This window comes from Plectropomus leopardus, chromosome 20 (assembly GCF_026936395.1).
Source record: "Plectropomus leopardus strain MGB_pleo_1.0 chromosome 20, ASM2693639v1, whole genome shotgun sequence".
Lineage (NCBI taxonomy): Eukaryota > Metazoa > Chordata > Actinopteri > Perciformes > Serranidae > Plectropomus > Plectropomus leopardus.
Window position 1 is genome coordinate 20,287,745 of NC_142195.1, and position 13,125 is coordinate 20,300,869.

General features: G+C 37.0%; 2 protein-coding genes across 4 annotated transcripts in view; both read right to left on the reverse strand.

Annotated features, from left to right (window-relative positions):
* slc46a2 (solute carrier family 46 member 2) overlaps positions 1 to 4,699 on the reverse strand; it is a 44,391-nt gene extending 39,692 nt beyond the window's left edge. Inside the window, exons 1-4 of the mRNA XM_042509308.2 lie at positions 4,035 to 4,699; positions 3,130 to 3,300; positions 1,904 to 2,119; positions 540 to 711 (exon numbers count right to left, since the gene is read on the reverse strand). Coding sequence (XP_042365242.2) covers positions 540 to 711; positions 1,904 to 2,119; positions 3,130 to 3,300; positions 4,035 to 4,508 — 1,033 coding nt within the window. The 5' untranslated portion in view covers positions 4,509 to 4,699. The remainder of the gene's footprint in view (positions 1 to 539; positions 712 to 1,903; positions 2,120 to 3,129; positions 3,301 to 4,034) is intronic.
* Positions 4,700 to 6,513: 1,814 nt separating this feature from the next.
* The window catches only part of palm2akap2 (PALM2 and AKAP2 fusion), a 107,313-nt gene continuing 100,701 nt past the window's right edge, over positions 6,514 to 13,125 (reverse strand). For 2 of the 3 annotated variants that reach the window (XM_042509195.2, XM_042509197.2), the window contains 2 exons: positions 12,569 to 12,607; positions 6,514 to 10,625 (listed from right to left, as the gene is read on the reverse strand). In XM_042509195.2, coding sequence (XP_042365129.2) covers positions 10,497 to 10,625; positions 12,569 to 12,607 — 168 coding nt within the window. In that variant the 3' untranslated portion in view covers positions 6,514 to 10,496. The remainder of the gene's footprint in view (positions 10,626 to 12,568; positions 12,608 to 13,125) is intronic. The other variant, XM_042509196.2, reaches the window with a different exon arrangement.

A 13,125-nucleotide genomic window follows, 5' to 3' on the forward strand; every position in this document is an offset into this window, starting at 1 on the left:
AAATCACGATAATATGGCATGTTGAAAAAATGACTGAAAAAGAAACGCTATAGTATGGAAAAAATATGACATTTCCAAAAAAAAATGCTGAAAAACACATTAAACCGCATAAAATAGCATGCCGAGATACGTTTTAGCTTAGGATGTTGCAAAAATGGCTAAAAAACCCATAATGTGGCATGTTGAAAAAAATTACTGAAAAAGCTATAGTATGGCAAAAATCAACATGTTGCAGACATGTTGCACACAAAACCATTACGTTTAGATCCATTTTGGACCACATACCTATGGTGTTTTGATCCACTTTTGGACCACATAGTCATAGTCATAGCCATAGTCTTTGTTATTAATGGGAAATACTATACTATAGTATATCGTCCAAAATCATGAAAAAACGTTGACGTATAGTATGTCGTCCAAAAGAAAACTGCAGTTGGAAAACAAGGCCCAAACTGCAACTGGCTGGAGTTTTTTGGGGGGTTTAAAATGTAAATTAGTCATGGTTCACCAAAAACTGTGCCTCCAACCAAAAAGCTTACCGAGGTAAAATGTCAAGGTTGTCGTGACAAAGGACATGAAGAAAATTCCCGTGGCGAATGACACCAAGCCTATTAGGATAAGTGTCACGTCACTGACGCAGCGGCGAAACACCATGACACCGAGGAAACTTGTGAGGAAAATCGCGCAGCCTACTGCGTTCCCATAACCCACCTGGAGAAAGAGAAAGAAAGTGAAGAAAAATGTAAAGGATATAATTGGATGACAAAAAAGAAAGTGCAACAGTGAAAGAAAGATAAAAAGGAGAGAAAGCAAATTTAAGAGAGACAAAATACATTTGACAGATTGAAAAATGCTGTGTAAATAAAAACACGTGATGCATACATGAATCTACTGCATGTAGCTGTTTACATTACGATAAGTCACATTTAACTGTATGTGTAACTAACAATTTAGTGTTTACTTTCTGTTCTCCAAAAAAGAGCAATACAGATCATTCACAATTTCTGAGATCACACTAACAGCTCTTGTCGAAATAATATTTAAGGCTAGAAATACTCTGCTAACAAGAAATATTAAAAAATTGTTCTGTTCTGTTCAGCTCAAGAAGGGAGTTGTACTTGTACTAAGGGAAATTCTAAATACTATGTAGAGTAAAACTATGCAACAGTTTTAATGTTGAGCTAAAACAATGTCCAAGCATAAACTTTGAAATAAGGTAATAAGGTATAAACACATTACTTTTACCAGGCACAGGGATGAAGAGGGGGTTTGGCAGGTGTTTACAGGGGTTACTGTTTATTTATTTGGTTACTCAATATTTATTTTTCCTAGTTCATCTACCTGTTTTTTTTTTGTTTTTTTTTTTGATTTTGTGTATGTCGGCATATCCACATATGTTTAATTAATTAGAGTAAAGGTTTAAGTCAATAAGGAAGCTGGTTAATATTTAAAAAAAAAAATCAATGACTTTTGGAGAAGGGGTTAGGATTAAAAAGGTTTGTACTTCTCATTCCTTTTTGAGTATGTAAACAGAGACATCAAGTGTTTGACACAAGTGTTTTCTTGTTTTATGTTTTTCATTGTCTGTAAATATTCCTTTTTTTGTCCGTCTGCTTTTTTGTATGGTCATTTCTCTATTTTCTTTTTTACACGTTCAATATAAATTTCGGAAATTTATAATTAAGCAATTTTTAGTCTTTTTACTATGTGGAAGCTTACAGCAGCACAAATTGTTTTTTGTTTTTTTTTAAAATAATTTTAGTTGATTATATTCTGTGTTAAGTGGCTAATCATTTTATCTGGTCAATTTTAAATCAGCAAAAACACTGTTGTGTTTCTTTCATGTGTCAAAATCCTAAATGCAAAACCTAAATAAATACATACAAATGGATCAAAATGTCACCTGGGTGGCGTTCCAGCTGAGAGGTGCTTTTAGCACAAAGACGGCTAGTATTTCTACAGCGCCAACCTCTGCAGAGACGTACAGTATAGCAGCAACAAACAGCAGAGCCACGTTCACCATGTCTCTCCCAGCAGGAGCCTCCACAGGATCTTCACCGGAGGGGTGAGAAAGGAGGTGGCAGTTCTCGTCTGGCTCATCGTTGGATATTTGTTTCACCTTAAATTAAGATGCACACACATAGTTAACATCTGCATAAGCCGTTAGCTTCTCAGCTGTTGACGTAAGGTAAGTATTTAGGCCACATTTGCGGGTAAAAAGCTGAAAATGTGGTTCTGACATTGGCAGTGACATGGCTTTGCTTTTGTTCTTAATGGTTTAATTTTTTTTCCCCTAAAATACAGTTTACAAGATTGAATTTATGTCAGTGTCTGTATCCTTTCTATTTGTACATCTTTCGCTCCACAATATAAATAACAGCCTTTATAATGACATTTTCTAAATAAGAGGTAGAGTTTAACTTGATCCACCGATGTGAACTGCATCTGCGACATCCCTTTCAATCATGTACAACTTGCAAGGCATTGTTCCTTATATGGCATATAAGGAAGCTGGTCAGGTGGTTTATTATCAACCTAAAATATTTTCACAGGTGGGGCACAGTTGAGTAACAACAGAGGAACAATTGTCTGACTCTGGCTAAATAGAATAAAATGCTTTAAATACATTTTGGCATTGCAGTGTAAAGAAAACCTTAACAAAATGAAAAAAACAACAACAACAAAATAAATAAATAACTAATTTAATAATGCTAATACTAATACTAAAGCTAATACTAATCCTACCACTACTACTTCTACAGCCACTACTACTACTACTACTACTACCTATGATAATAATTATGATTTTCTAAAGCCTAAGAAGACTTAACCCTTTGAAATATGTGCAAATCGGTTTGATTTCTCCCAAAAACATGGAAAAAAGGCAATGACTAACTTGACAAGAAATGGCCCCAAAATTAGCAAGTATTAGTAAAAAAAAAAAAAAATCTACAAAATAACCAGAAATTAGAACAAAAAAGAAGAAAATAAAAGAACAAAAACAGAAAATGACTTGGAAAAAAAGGTATTAAAAAAATATAGTTACATAATAATAATGATTATTAGTATTATCCATTTTTATCAAACAGGAAATGGTAGTTCACGGAGATAATTAATACATGCACTGACCTGCAGCAGAACTATGGAGTGTATGAGGCAGAACAGATACAACACTGTGCTCACGGAGAGCAGGATGGTCCCATTCCCCAAACTGGAGCTGTACAGCAGGAAGAGATGACCAGACACCAGGCTGCCCACCAGACCTGCTAGCCCATACAGCAGCTCCACTTTCATCATCGCCTGCATGGGACATGGACACAAATTATTTATTTTAAAAGGTGCAGCTGTAACTCATGATGTAGATTTATTGGAAAATATAAATAGATATAATAAAAGACATTTTGATAACAAGGGTTGTGGCTTTTGTGATCAGTGATAAACAACATATAAAAATGATGGTATGTGGTTAAGTGACAAGTAAGAATACTAAAAATTAGAGAATTAATATAACATATTAATAACAAGAATTCTTTGAAGGCATGTTTTTGCAAGATTTTTTCTGCATTTGGATGCTGAATACTTTTAGTACTTTAAGCATATTTTTATTATCATACCTACTTTTACTGAATAAAAACTTTATTTTATTTATTTATTTATATAGCACCTTTAAAAACAGACCTTACAAAGTGCTTTGACAAACAAAACAAAGCACAGGGATACACAGACAGTGATACAACAACGATCAAAACAATAACAGAGACAATAAAACCCCAAATAAAAGGAAATAAAAGAGATAAAGCATGAATTAAAAAGGTAAAACAGATCAAAAGGAATTAAAGAAATAAAAAAAACAAAATCCTTAAATAATATTTTCAATGCATGACTTTTATTTGTAAAAGAGTATTTTCACTATGTGGTATTAGTAGCCTACTTTTACTTAGTAATGGATATGAACACTTCTTCCACGACTGAGTACAAGACTTTTGTAAGTATTTTTTTGTTATGTTGTGAAGCTGCAAAATGAGATCACTAACCTTAGAGCGGTCAGCTGGGGTAGAGGCCAGTGACGCCAGCGTCATGACGGCGGGCCAGTAGGCGCAGAAGCCGCCGGACAGCCCGTACACCACCGCCGCGCCGAACATCACCTCCAGCGGGAGGCGGAAGACGGCCACCAGCAGCAGCATGAGCCTGGACAGTACGTATCCGATCAGGGGTACCACGATGGGGGCTCTCCTCCAGCCGCGGTCCCCTAACCTGGCAAGGAGCAGCGCAGGTAGAATGGGCGCCAGCCGCATGATGAGGTGGTAGGTCATGAAGAAGTCTGTCATGGCTTTCTGCTGGCTGGCCTCTCTGGATAGGTCCGGGTAGGTGGCGTTGGCACACCGGTCCTTGGCCACCATCTGCAGGGCGGTGTCAAAGAGAGTGCAGCCCAGCTGCGCCAGCACGATGATCGGCTCGATCTTCCGGAGCACCGTGATGGCTGTCTGACAGCCACTCAGCATGGCCATGGTTAAACTTTCAGTGACAGCCTCCACTCAGACCTCCTGAAACTCAAAATCAAAATCAGACTGAATGTGAACAAAAGCAGAAGTAAAGGTTTAAGTTATTCTCATGTAGTGGAGGACGCACACATTCGTCTTCCTCAGTCAGTGGTGTGTTTGACATGAAGCAGCGAGACTCTATACACTAACAGCGACTCACGCCCATTTCCTCAAACGTGCTCCAAAAGCAGGCGTGATGACACTGAAAAGTCTGTGCGTGTGTGTGTGTGTGTTTGCTTGTGTATGTGTGTGAGAGAGAGAGTTGACAAACCTATTCACGACTGTATTACCAGCATATGTTAATGTTTTTTTTATTTCAAAGAGTATATTAAAAAAAACCACTCCCATCGCCCTTCATAACTACAGTAACTAAGTTTAACATTTTTCAGAAAAACACGATGAATACTTTTTTAAAACTGAATGAATTTTGTTTCTTTAAGTTTAAACAGTTAAAAGACTTAATGGATGGTTCACCCCAAATTAAATAATCAATATTTTTCCTCTAGTCTGTACTGATGTTTATAAATCTAGATTGTTGTTGTAAAATCACCTGATTTTCATTGTGCCCTGACAGGTTTTTCTGGATACCGTGCCACATAGGCCTGGAGAAGTGACACTGACTTGTTTGTTTTACTTTGTCGTTTATATTCTTATTCTATTCAGTCAAGTGTTTCTTCTTTTAAAGGGACAGTTCATCTCAGAATCAAAAATGCAATTTCTTCCTTCTACCTGTAGTGCTATTTATCAATCTATATTGTTTTGGCGTGAGTTGCAGAGTGTAAGAGATATTGGCTGTAGAGATGTCTGCTTTCTCTCCAGTATAATAGAACTAGATGGTACTTTGCTTGTGGTGGTCAAAGCACTAAAAAAAAAAAATAATAATAATAATAATAAATACACTCCTTTCTGCCCAGTGTTACAGTTGCCGGGTGTAGTTCGATAGAAAGAAAATAGTTCCTAGATGAAACTGCTCACAACAAGGCCTGTGGATTATCTTGAGAAACCAGGTCATGATTTCTGGAAAGACAAATTGCTGTTGAGTTTTTCAGACATGTTTCTATTTTCTTTTGGCACTTTCAGCACCACATGTTGAGTGCCATCTAGTTGCATTATATTGGAGAGAATAAGAGATAGCAGATAACTCCACACCCAGTATCTCCAACACTCGGCACCACAACAATCTAGATTAATAAATAGCACTACATGTAAGAGGAAAAGTCCAGTTTTTGATTTTGAGGTAAACTGTCCCTTTAAAAGATAAACACTGGACTGAAAAGAACAAGAACATAAAAGAGAAAGTAAAACTAACAAAGCAGATGTCATAAGTCAAGCCTCTGTTGCATGGTATCCAGAAAAAACCTGTCAGAGCACAATTAAACTAAGGTTATTTTGATATCTATCTTGTTTTGTGATTCATTTTATTATCGGTTAGTCTTTTAGTTGATCAGCTTGTTGTTTAGAGTGCAAAATGTGGAGAAAAAAGCCCATCACATGATACTTGAGCCCTAGTTCACATCTTCCAGTAGCTTGATTGTCTAAAAGAAAATCCAAAAAGCCAAATTGATTCAGTTAACAATTTTTCAAAACATGAAATGCACAAAAAAATCCTACATTGGAGAAGAACCAGTTACATTTTTTGTCCATACATGAGGTGACAGTGAACGTTAATGATGCATTTAATGTTGCGTGTGATGGTTGAAAGTTCTTCCTTATTTGAGAACTGAAGGAAACCTCAGCATTCAGCATTTACTGTAAATGGTAGAGTGCTGAAAACAATGAAGTCAAACTACTCAAACCACTTTCATAACAATTCAGTTATCATATGAACTGACAAAGCTGACAATGACATCAACCGAAAAACTTGTTTGCTTTGAGGAATGTCCTCTCGTCATGAAAAGTATGTGAGAAAAACCCACAACTGGTATGCCTTAGTTAGTTAAAACAAAAAAACAAAGTACTCAGAACTCCCACATTTACAGGTTTTGTTTTTAATGAGAAAATATTCATAATATGTATGTAGGTGTATAACTGTGAGCCTTATATGTGCTATAAAATAAAGCAGAGTATGAGCATACAAGTGGTTAACATAGGAACAGAAGTTATACTGTATAATAAGATTGCTTCATCACACACACAGACAGTCCCACACTGAAGCTTCTGTAGCCGAAAAGAAGCTACCAGCATTTAAAATGATAAATAAATCATCTCTGCACCATGAATTCAAACAACAAAAGCATATAATAATAATAATAAATCATATTAGAACTCCTTTGTGTGTGCATGATATCTGTTACTATTTCAAAAGCTTCATATTTAACGAGAAAACGAGTTTTGATTGTGTCCTTTGAAGGTGAAATGAGGACAGCGTGTGTGTGCACACTAACCGTTTTACAATGTGTTGCAGCAGCAACAGTAAATAAGAAGAAGCTTTTGTTGCTTAAAACTCAAATCGTGCTGTGAATGAAGCTCAGATACAGTCAATGCTCAGCTGGCATCCAGAATAGGCCACTGTGAAACTACCATCCATCACAAAGGATCTGGATCTGCCATCCATCCTGAAAAAAAGGTGTTCAAGCTCCTCTACAATCTAATATCTCTGACAGAGAAATGCAAAAAAGTAACATTTGGATTGTCCTTTAAGTCATGTGGCAAAATGAATCTCACATCAGCGTCAGTGACACTTTCTCCATTATATCAACACATTTTCCTCCATCCCACAAACTCTATCACATAAAAAGGGACACTAGTCCTCACCAGTCCAATATTTTTTATCACGTGTCCGAAAACAAGAAAGATTTGGATCCTCTGGAACCAATGTGGGTTTTGTTTCAAGGGGAAATAAGCATATTAGATAGGCACACTTCCTTTGTTTCTACTTCCCATTGGTGGCTGCTGGCACTACATTTCACACTCAGAGAGCATATAATTCAAATAGATAATTAAATAGCGTTAGTTAACTTGCACTCAGGATGGGACTGTCCCAATAAATATAATAGTTATTATTATTGTCAAGGTAAAGCATGTGTCCCACAATTCTTTATCGTTTGTGCGAGTTTACCTCAGTTTTAATTATATAGAATGTATTCAGTGTGTTTGTGAGCAAACACAAAGGTCAGTGCCTGCTTGAAGGACACTTTAACAGGACAGCCTAGCAGATGATCAAAACTGTGACCCTGCGGTTTACAGGAAAATCTGTCTCCCCATCCTCCTAACATCCTAATGCTGAAGGAAAATCTCAAAGGCTTCAATAAACAAGCTACCAAAGGCTAAGACGCAAAATCATTTTGCTACATTTCAGTTAAAGTGGTTCTGTTTCTACATCCACGTTGACACATTTTTGTCTTTAATTCTTATTTAAAGGGACAGTTTACTACAAAATCTAAGATACATATTTTTGTGGTTACTCATAGTGCTATTTATCAGTTTAGGCCGTTTTGGTGTGGGTTGCAGTGTTAAGAGATATGAGCTGTAGAGAGGGCTGCTTTCTCTCCAATAAAATGGAATTAGATATCACTTGGCTTCTGGTGCTCAAAGCACCCACAAGAAAAAAAAAATGATTTTTTTTTTTTAACTCAACAACGTCTCTTTCCAAAAATGATGACCCATTTATTCAAGTTAATCTGCAGACCTTGTTTTAATCAGTTTATTTAGGAACTATTTTATTCCCACTTGCTAACTGTATCACTGCACAGCAGGAAGTGTGCATCTGCTGCTAGCTTAACTGTTATCACCGAGCTATCTAACGATGAAACTCAACCAAAAACAACACTAGTAGTGTTTACATATCCTACTGTCACAAACACAAGTATCTACTCGGCAAGTAGATGCACTCTTCCTTCTGCATGGTGATACAGCGGGTAGGTGTAGTTTGGTAAAAAAAAAAAAAGTTCCCACATAAAACTGCGCATAACAAAGTTTGTGGATTAACTTGAGTAAGCAGGTCATGCTTTTTGGAAAGAGACATGCTTTTGAGTTTTTAAAATGTCGTTTTTTTGGTGCTTTGAGCACCACAAGCTGAGTGCCATTCAATTCGATTACATATGTGAGAAGGCAGACATCTCTACAGCCGATATCTTCAACACTAGGAAGCTAACACCAAAACAATCTAAACTGATCAATAGTGTTGCAGGTAAGAGGAAAAATATGTATTTTTGATTTGGGGTTGGACTGTCCCTTTAAAGACAGTCCTGTTGGCTCCAGGGATTATTCCTCTTTCATTGTGTTTAATTTTGAAGCTGAATCTTGCTTTCCACACCTGGACAATCCCCAGTATCACCACACTCATAGAGGCCTGTATTGCAGTAAAACGTTCATTTAGCAAAACAGGAAATCGCATTGTCATGCATAATCAAAGCTCACGATATATTTAGTAAAAAAAATTGACAACCCCAACAAACAATCTCCCATGTTATGTTCATACAAAATGAGCAGAAGATCAGCCAGTAGCTGCGGCCTGTTAATGAGCCTTTGTACTGATAATCTGTTGCCTTCTTTTCTTGTCCTGTGCTTGTCTCAGAATAGGAAAGGAGTGTCATCTCATGCACACGATCAAAACTTTTTAAATAAATTTTTAAAAGCGTAGTCTGACTGTTCTCTAAATAACAACATTCTGTTTTGGTATAACAACTTTTTATAAAAGTTTTTCACTATTTTTCATCAAACTTTATCCTCATCTAGCAAGGTAGAGTAGATACACAGCAGTTGCCCACCACTGGAATCTCAACATACAGGTTCATATATCAAATACACAGTCCTACCTCAGTATAATACATGAAACAACTGCTTACATCAGAAAGCACAGGTCAACAAAGCGGCATAGCCAGTGAAGGTAAAATAAGTGATTTTTTTTTCTAGAATATAAAAGCCCCGACCCAGCCCTTTCAGTAATACACACTCGGACTAAAGTGATGCAAACATGACTCGCTGTTAGCTTCCCCGTCTGTCCCTCACTGAATAGTCACTGAAGAAAATGTTTTTTTACAAACAGACTTTCTATCTAATGTGGTGGCTTATTTTCTCTATGGTCTACTTAAACTGTAGAATAGAAGAAGATAAAATACATCATACATATCGTGCATCCAGCAGTTGCTGACGGTCTAAGGCAGAGTTGAACCTTGATGCTAGTTTTTCAAATTTCCTCGCTAGCATTTACCAGTTCAAGGACCTTCAAGTCGGCACTTAAAATTTAATGCAGATGCTTTAAAAGGTTGCAAAAGCTCCCACCAACATGCCATATGTGTGTTATATCAGTACTGTGGTGTGTTGTGGCACTGCAGGATGCACCAGATAGAACTTCAGTGCCTGGAAATCATAGCAGCCTTCCCATAGCATCACCAGATTCTGAAATTACAGAAATTAGGCCTCGCTTTTCTCCTTTCTCACACAAAATTCAGTCTGAAGTTTGTCACTCTGCACACACCTGCATCTTTTTTTTCCCTTGTTGGTAATAAAAACCACACATTTTGATTTGATGACGGGTTATTATCAAGCACCCCCTGCCAAAACCTGCAAGTCTCAGGCAACCTGTCAAAATAAAATGTTTAGATCTCAGCCATCCCATATTTCAATAATAAAAATGCAGGTAAATGAACAATCCTATGAATATTTCAGTCATTCAGCGTCTACCAGCTAGTAAAAACCTTCAAATGCACATCCGAACAGCGTTCGTAAATCAGCATAAAACCCTTTCAAACTGTCTCTTGCATCACCTCAACACTTCAAATGTCCCTGACATTCTGTCACTTCACATACTGTTGGCCTTCAATCCTCAGGTCTAAAAACCACAACTTGATGCACTTCTTCAATAAGCCCCATTGGTCGAGCCTGTGGGTCATGTGATCATCAGAATACTGTGAGTAAAATAAATACTGTTTCCTTTCCCTAACGCCTTTCCTTCAGTCTCTTCCTCCTCCTTTCCACTCAGTCCCTTAACTGTCTCTGAAAGGAGCTGTTAGTTTACTCCTCTTCTTCCTCCTCTTCTTCTTCTTCTTCTTCTTCTTCTCCTTCCTCATTGGCGTAAATGCCTGCTTCCCACTTCCGCGCCATATCGCTTTTCCTCCTGGTGACGCGTGTGGCCTCCAGAACCTGTCAATCATGAAACAATCAATCAGATGCAAAGAGGAGGGAGCAATGTCATAGTTAGTTCACTGATAAAAACCCATGCTTTTCCACAGCTCAAGCGATATAACCGCAAAACACCACAGTGACTTTAATATGACATGCAGTGTATGTCAAAAACTGTGGGAGCGCTCACTTAAACCATTCTGCAGTTAAGAAGACCTTCAGTTGTTTCTATTCAAATTAACCCTCAAATGACACGCACCTGCAGTATTTGACAATACAAACATGAGCCATTTTACACCATTTCAGGGAAAGTTTCATGCTTCAACACAAAACTTGGTCCATTTTTCTATTTTCCTAGACAACAATCCCTCTCGCAGACTCATATCAAGAAACACACACACAATCACACTCACATAAGCACATCTACACACACAGGAAAGACCTCTTTCTGAGCAGGAAACCAGGGTGAAGGGAAAGTAGATGATGGCAACTAAATGATTTAAATTTAACTTGAGCTCTACTCGAGTAGTAAGTAGAAGTATTGATGCTTGCTATTTATCTATGACCTTGAGTCGATGATTATCACAACACAGACATCCACCACATTAAAAAAATCATATTTTTTTAAAAAGTTGTATACTTCTTTGAGTCAGGTATTCTCTGGGCTTCAGGCTGCAAAATTAGCAGGCAATTCTTTGCCAATGGTAGCCATCGGCAACAATCACTTTTTTAAATACAAAAAATAAGGACAGCAAACAGAAAAATGCAAATCCCCAAATATACATTCCTTGATATTTGGTGCATTTGTGATATCTACATATTGCTGTTATAGTATGAACGGGAATCAGACAACACTGCAGTTACATTAGTGCGTTTACTTGTGTGCGGAAAGGCTTCTGTTTTAGAGACATTAGTAGATCACAACAAGCAACCAGTGACTTGGTGAAATCATTTTTAATGGATCTGTGAAAAACAACAGCTGCACTACTGATGTTCTATATACAATTAATTGTGGGTGCACGCATTCATGTATAGCACACCAATTTCAAATTATGTAAAGTAACGTATAAAACGCAAACTACAAAAAAAATTGCTAGGTTACTGTAATAAAGCTTTAAAAAATGGAGGTATAACTGTATAGTTTCTTAATAACTTAAAATACAAAATTACTTAAAAAGGCAAACTTTTTTTTCAGTTTAAGCAACCAAAAGCTGATATTGGAAGTTACTATTATCTGTCATCCAAAAGCTTCATATTTTAAAGTGCATCATGACCTGTTTAATATCATTGGCTAGTAATTATTTTATAATATTCTTTGGTAGGGCATATCTCCTTTTTTCTGGGGAGGGGGGACAGGTGCATAACCTTGTGCATGGAAGGAGGAGAGGTCAAAGGTCATACCAAATCCATGGACAAACACATGCAGCACCAACACCACAGAGCAGAAAAATAATGCAGTGAGATCACAGCAGACCTGGGATCAGATATCAAACTTTGGATTTCTGTCACAGAATTCTCCTGCTCAAAGGTTTTAAATAAAAAGAATACATCCCCGTCTATATTCTTCTGGACAACTTTGACCTTGCTGCTGTCTTATCTAGAGTGAAGTGTAAGAAAGTGATTGCCCATGGAAAACTCCACTCTTGCGACTTGTCTGTATTTGGTAACTTTCTCCTCTTTCTTAGTTAAGCTAAGGTAAGCCTTATAAAAACAGTTTCATAATTCTTTCCAAATGGCCACGAATAAAAAGTCCCTTCAGTCAGATATGACACAAATATATATATATTAAAAAATTATACATCCTCATCTATAAAACCATGATAATCTCAAACTGTTAAAAAAACATAAAGTCCAAATATAAACAGATATGCATCATGTTTTCAAAGACTTTTCCAGTTGATTCTGACCCAGGTCTGTGAGTAAAGGCCTTCATGGAGTGAACAGGTTTGAGGTGGGACAGATACCTCAGTGGTTACCTCGTTGGCCAGCAACAAACGGGCATACTGACCGACCAGCAGGAGGGAAGCAACGGCACAAAGAGTAGACACATATGAAGTCATCGTGGATAAACAATAACAACATCAGCAGTAACAACAAACAAGCTGCATGTTCATGATCAATTCTGTTAAACATCTTGAAAATGTATAATGACTTTGAGTCCAATGTCACGTTTTTTGATGCAGTATATTATCTGTTGATGTAATGTAATTAATTTTTTCTTGTGTGTGAATATTACATTGAGTGTATTGTGCTCATGAATTAAGAAACCAAGTGTTTTCTGTGACATGTTCTGGTTACGTAACTTTTTCCTCCACTATGTAAGCCAAAGATTCTGACAAAATGCAAAAGTATTTTACTCAATAAAGACCTATTTCCAAATAATGACACATTGACAAGAGCTATTCTAATACAAAAGCTGAAAAAAAAGACAAAAAGATGGAGACAGGGCAGAAATCCCCCAGACTTACTTTCAGTTTCAGTTCCTGCTTCAGGCTAGGAAATTACCTTTGGTGTTATACAG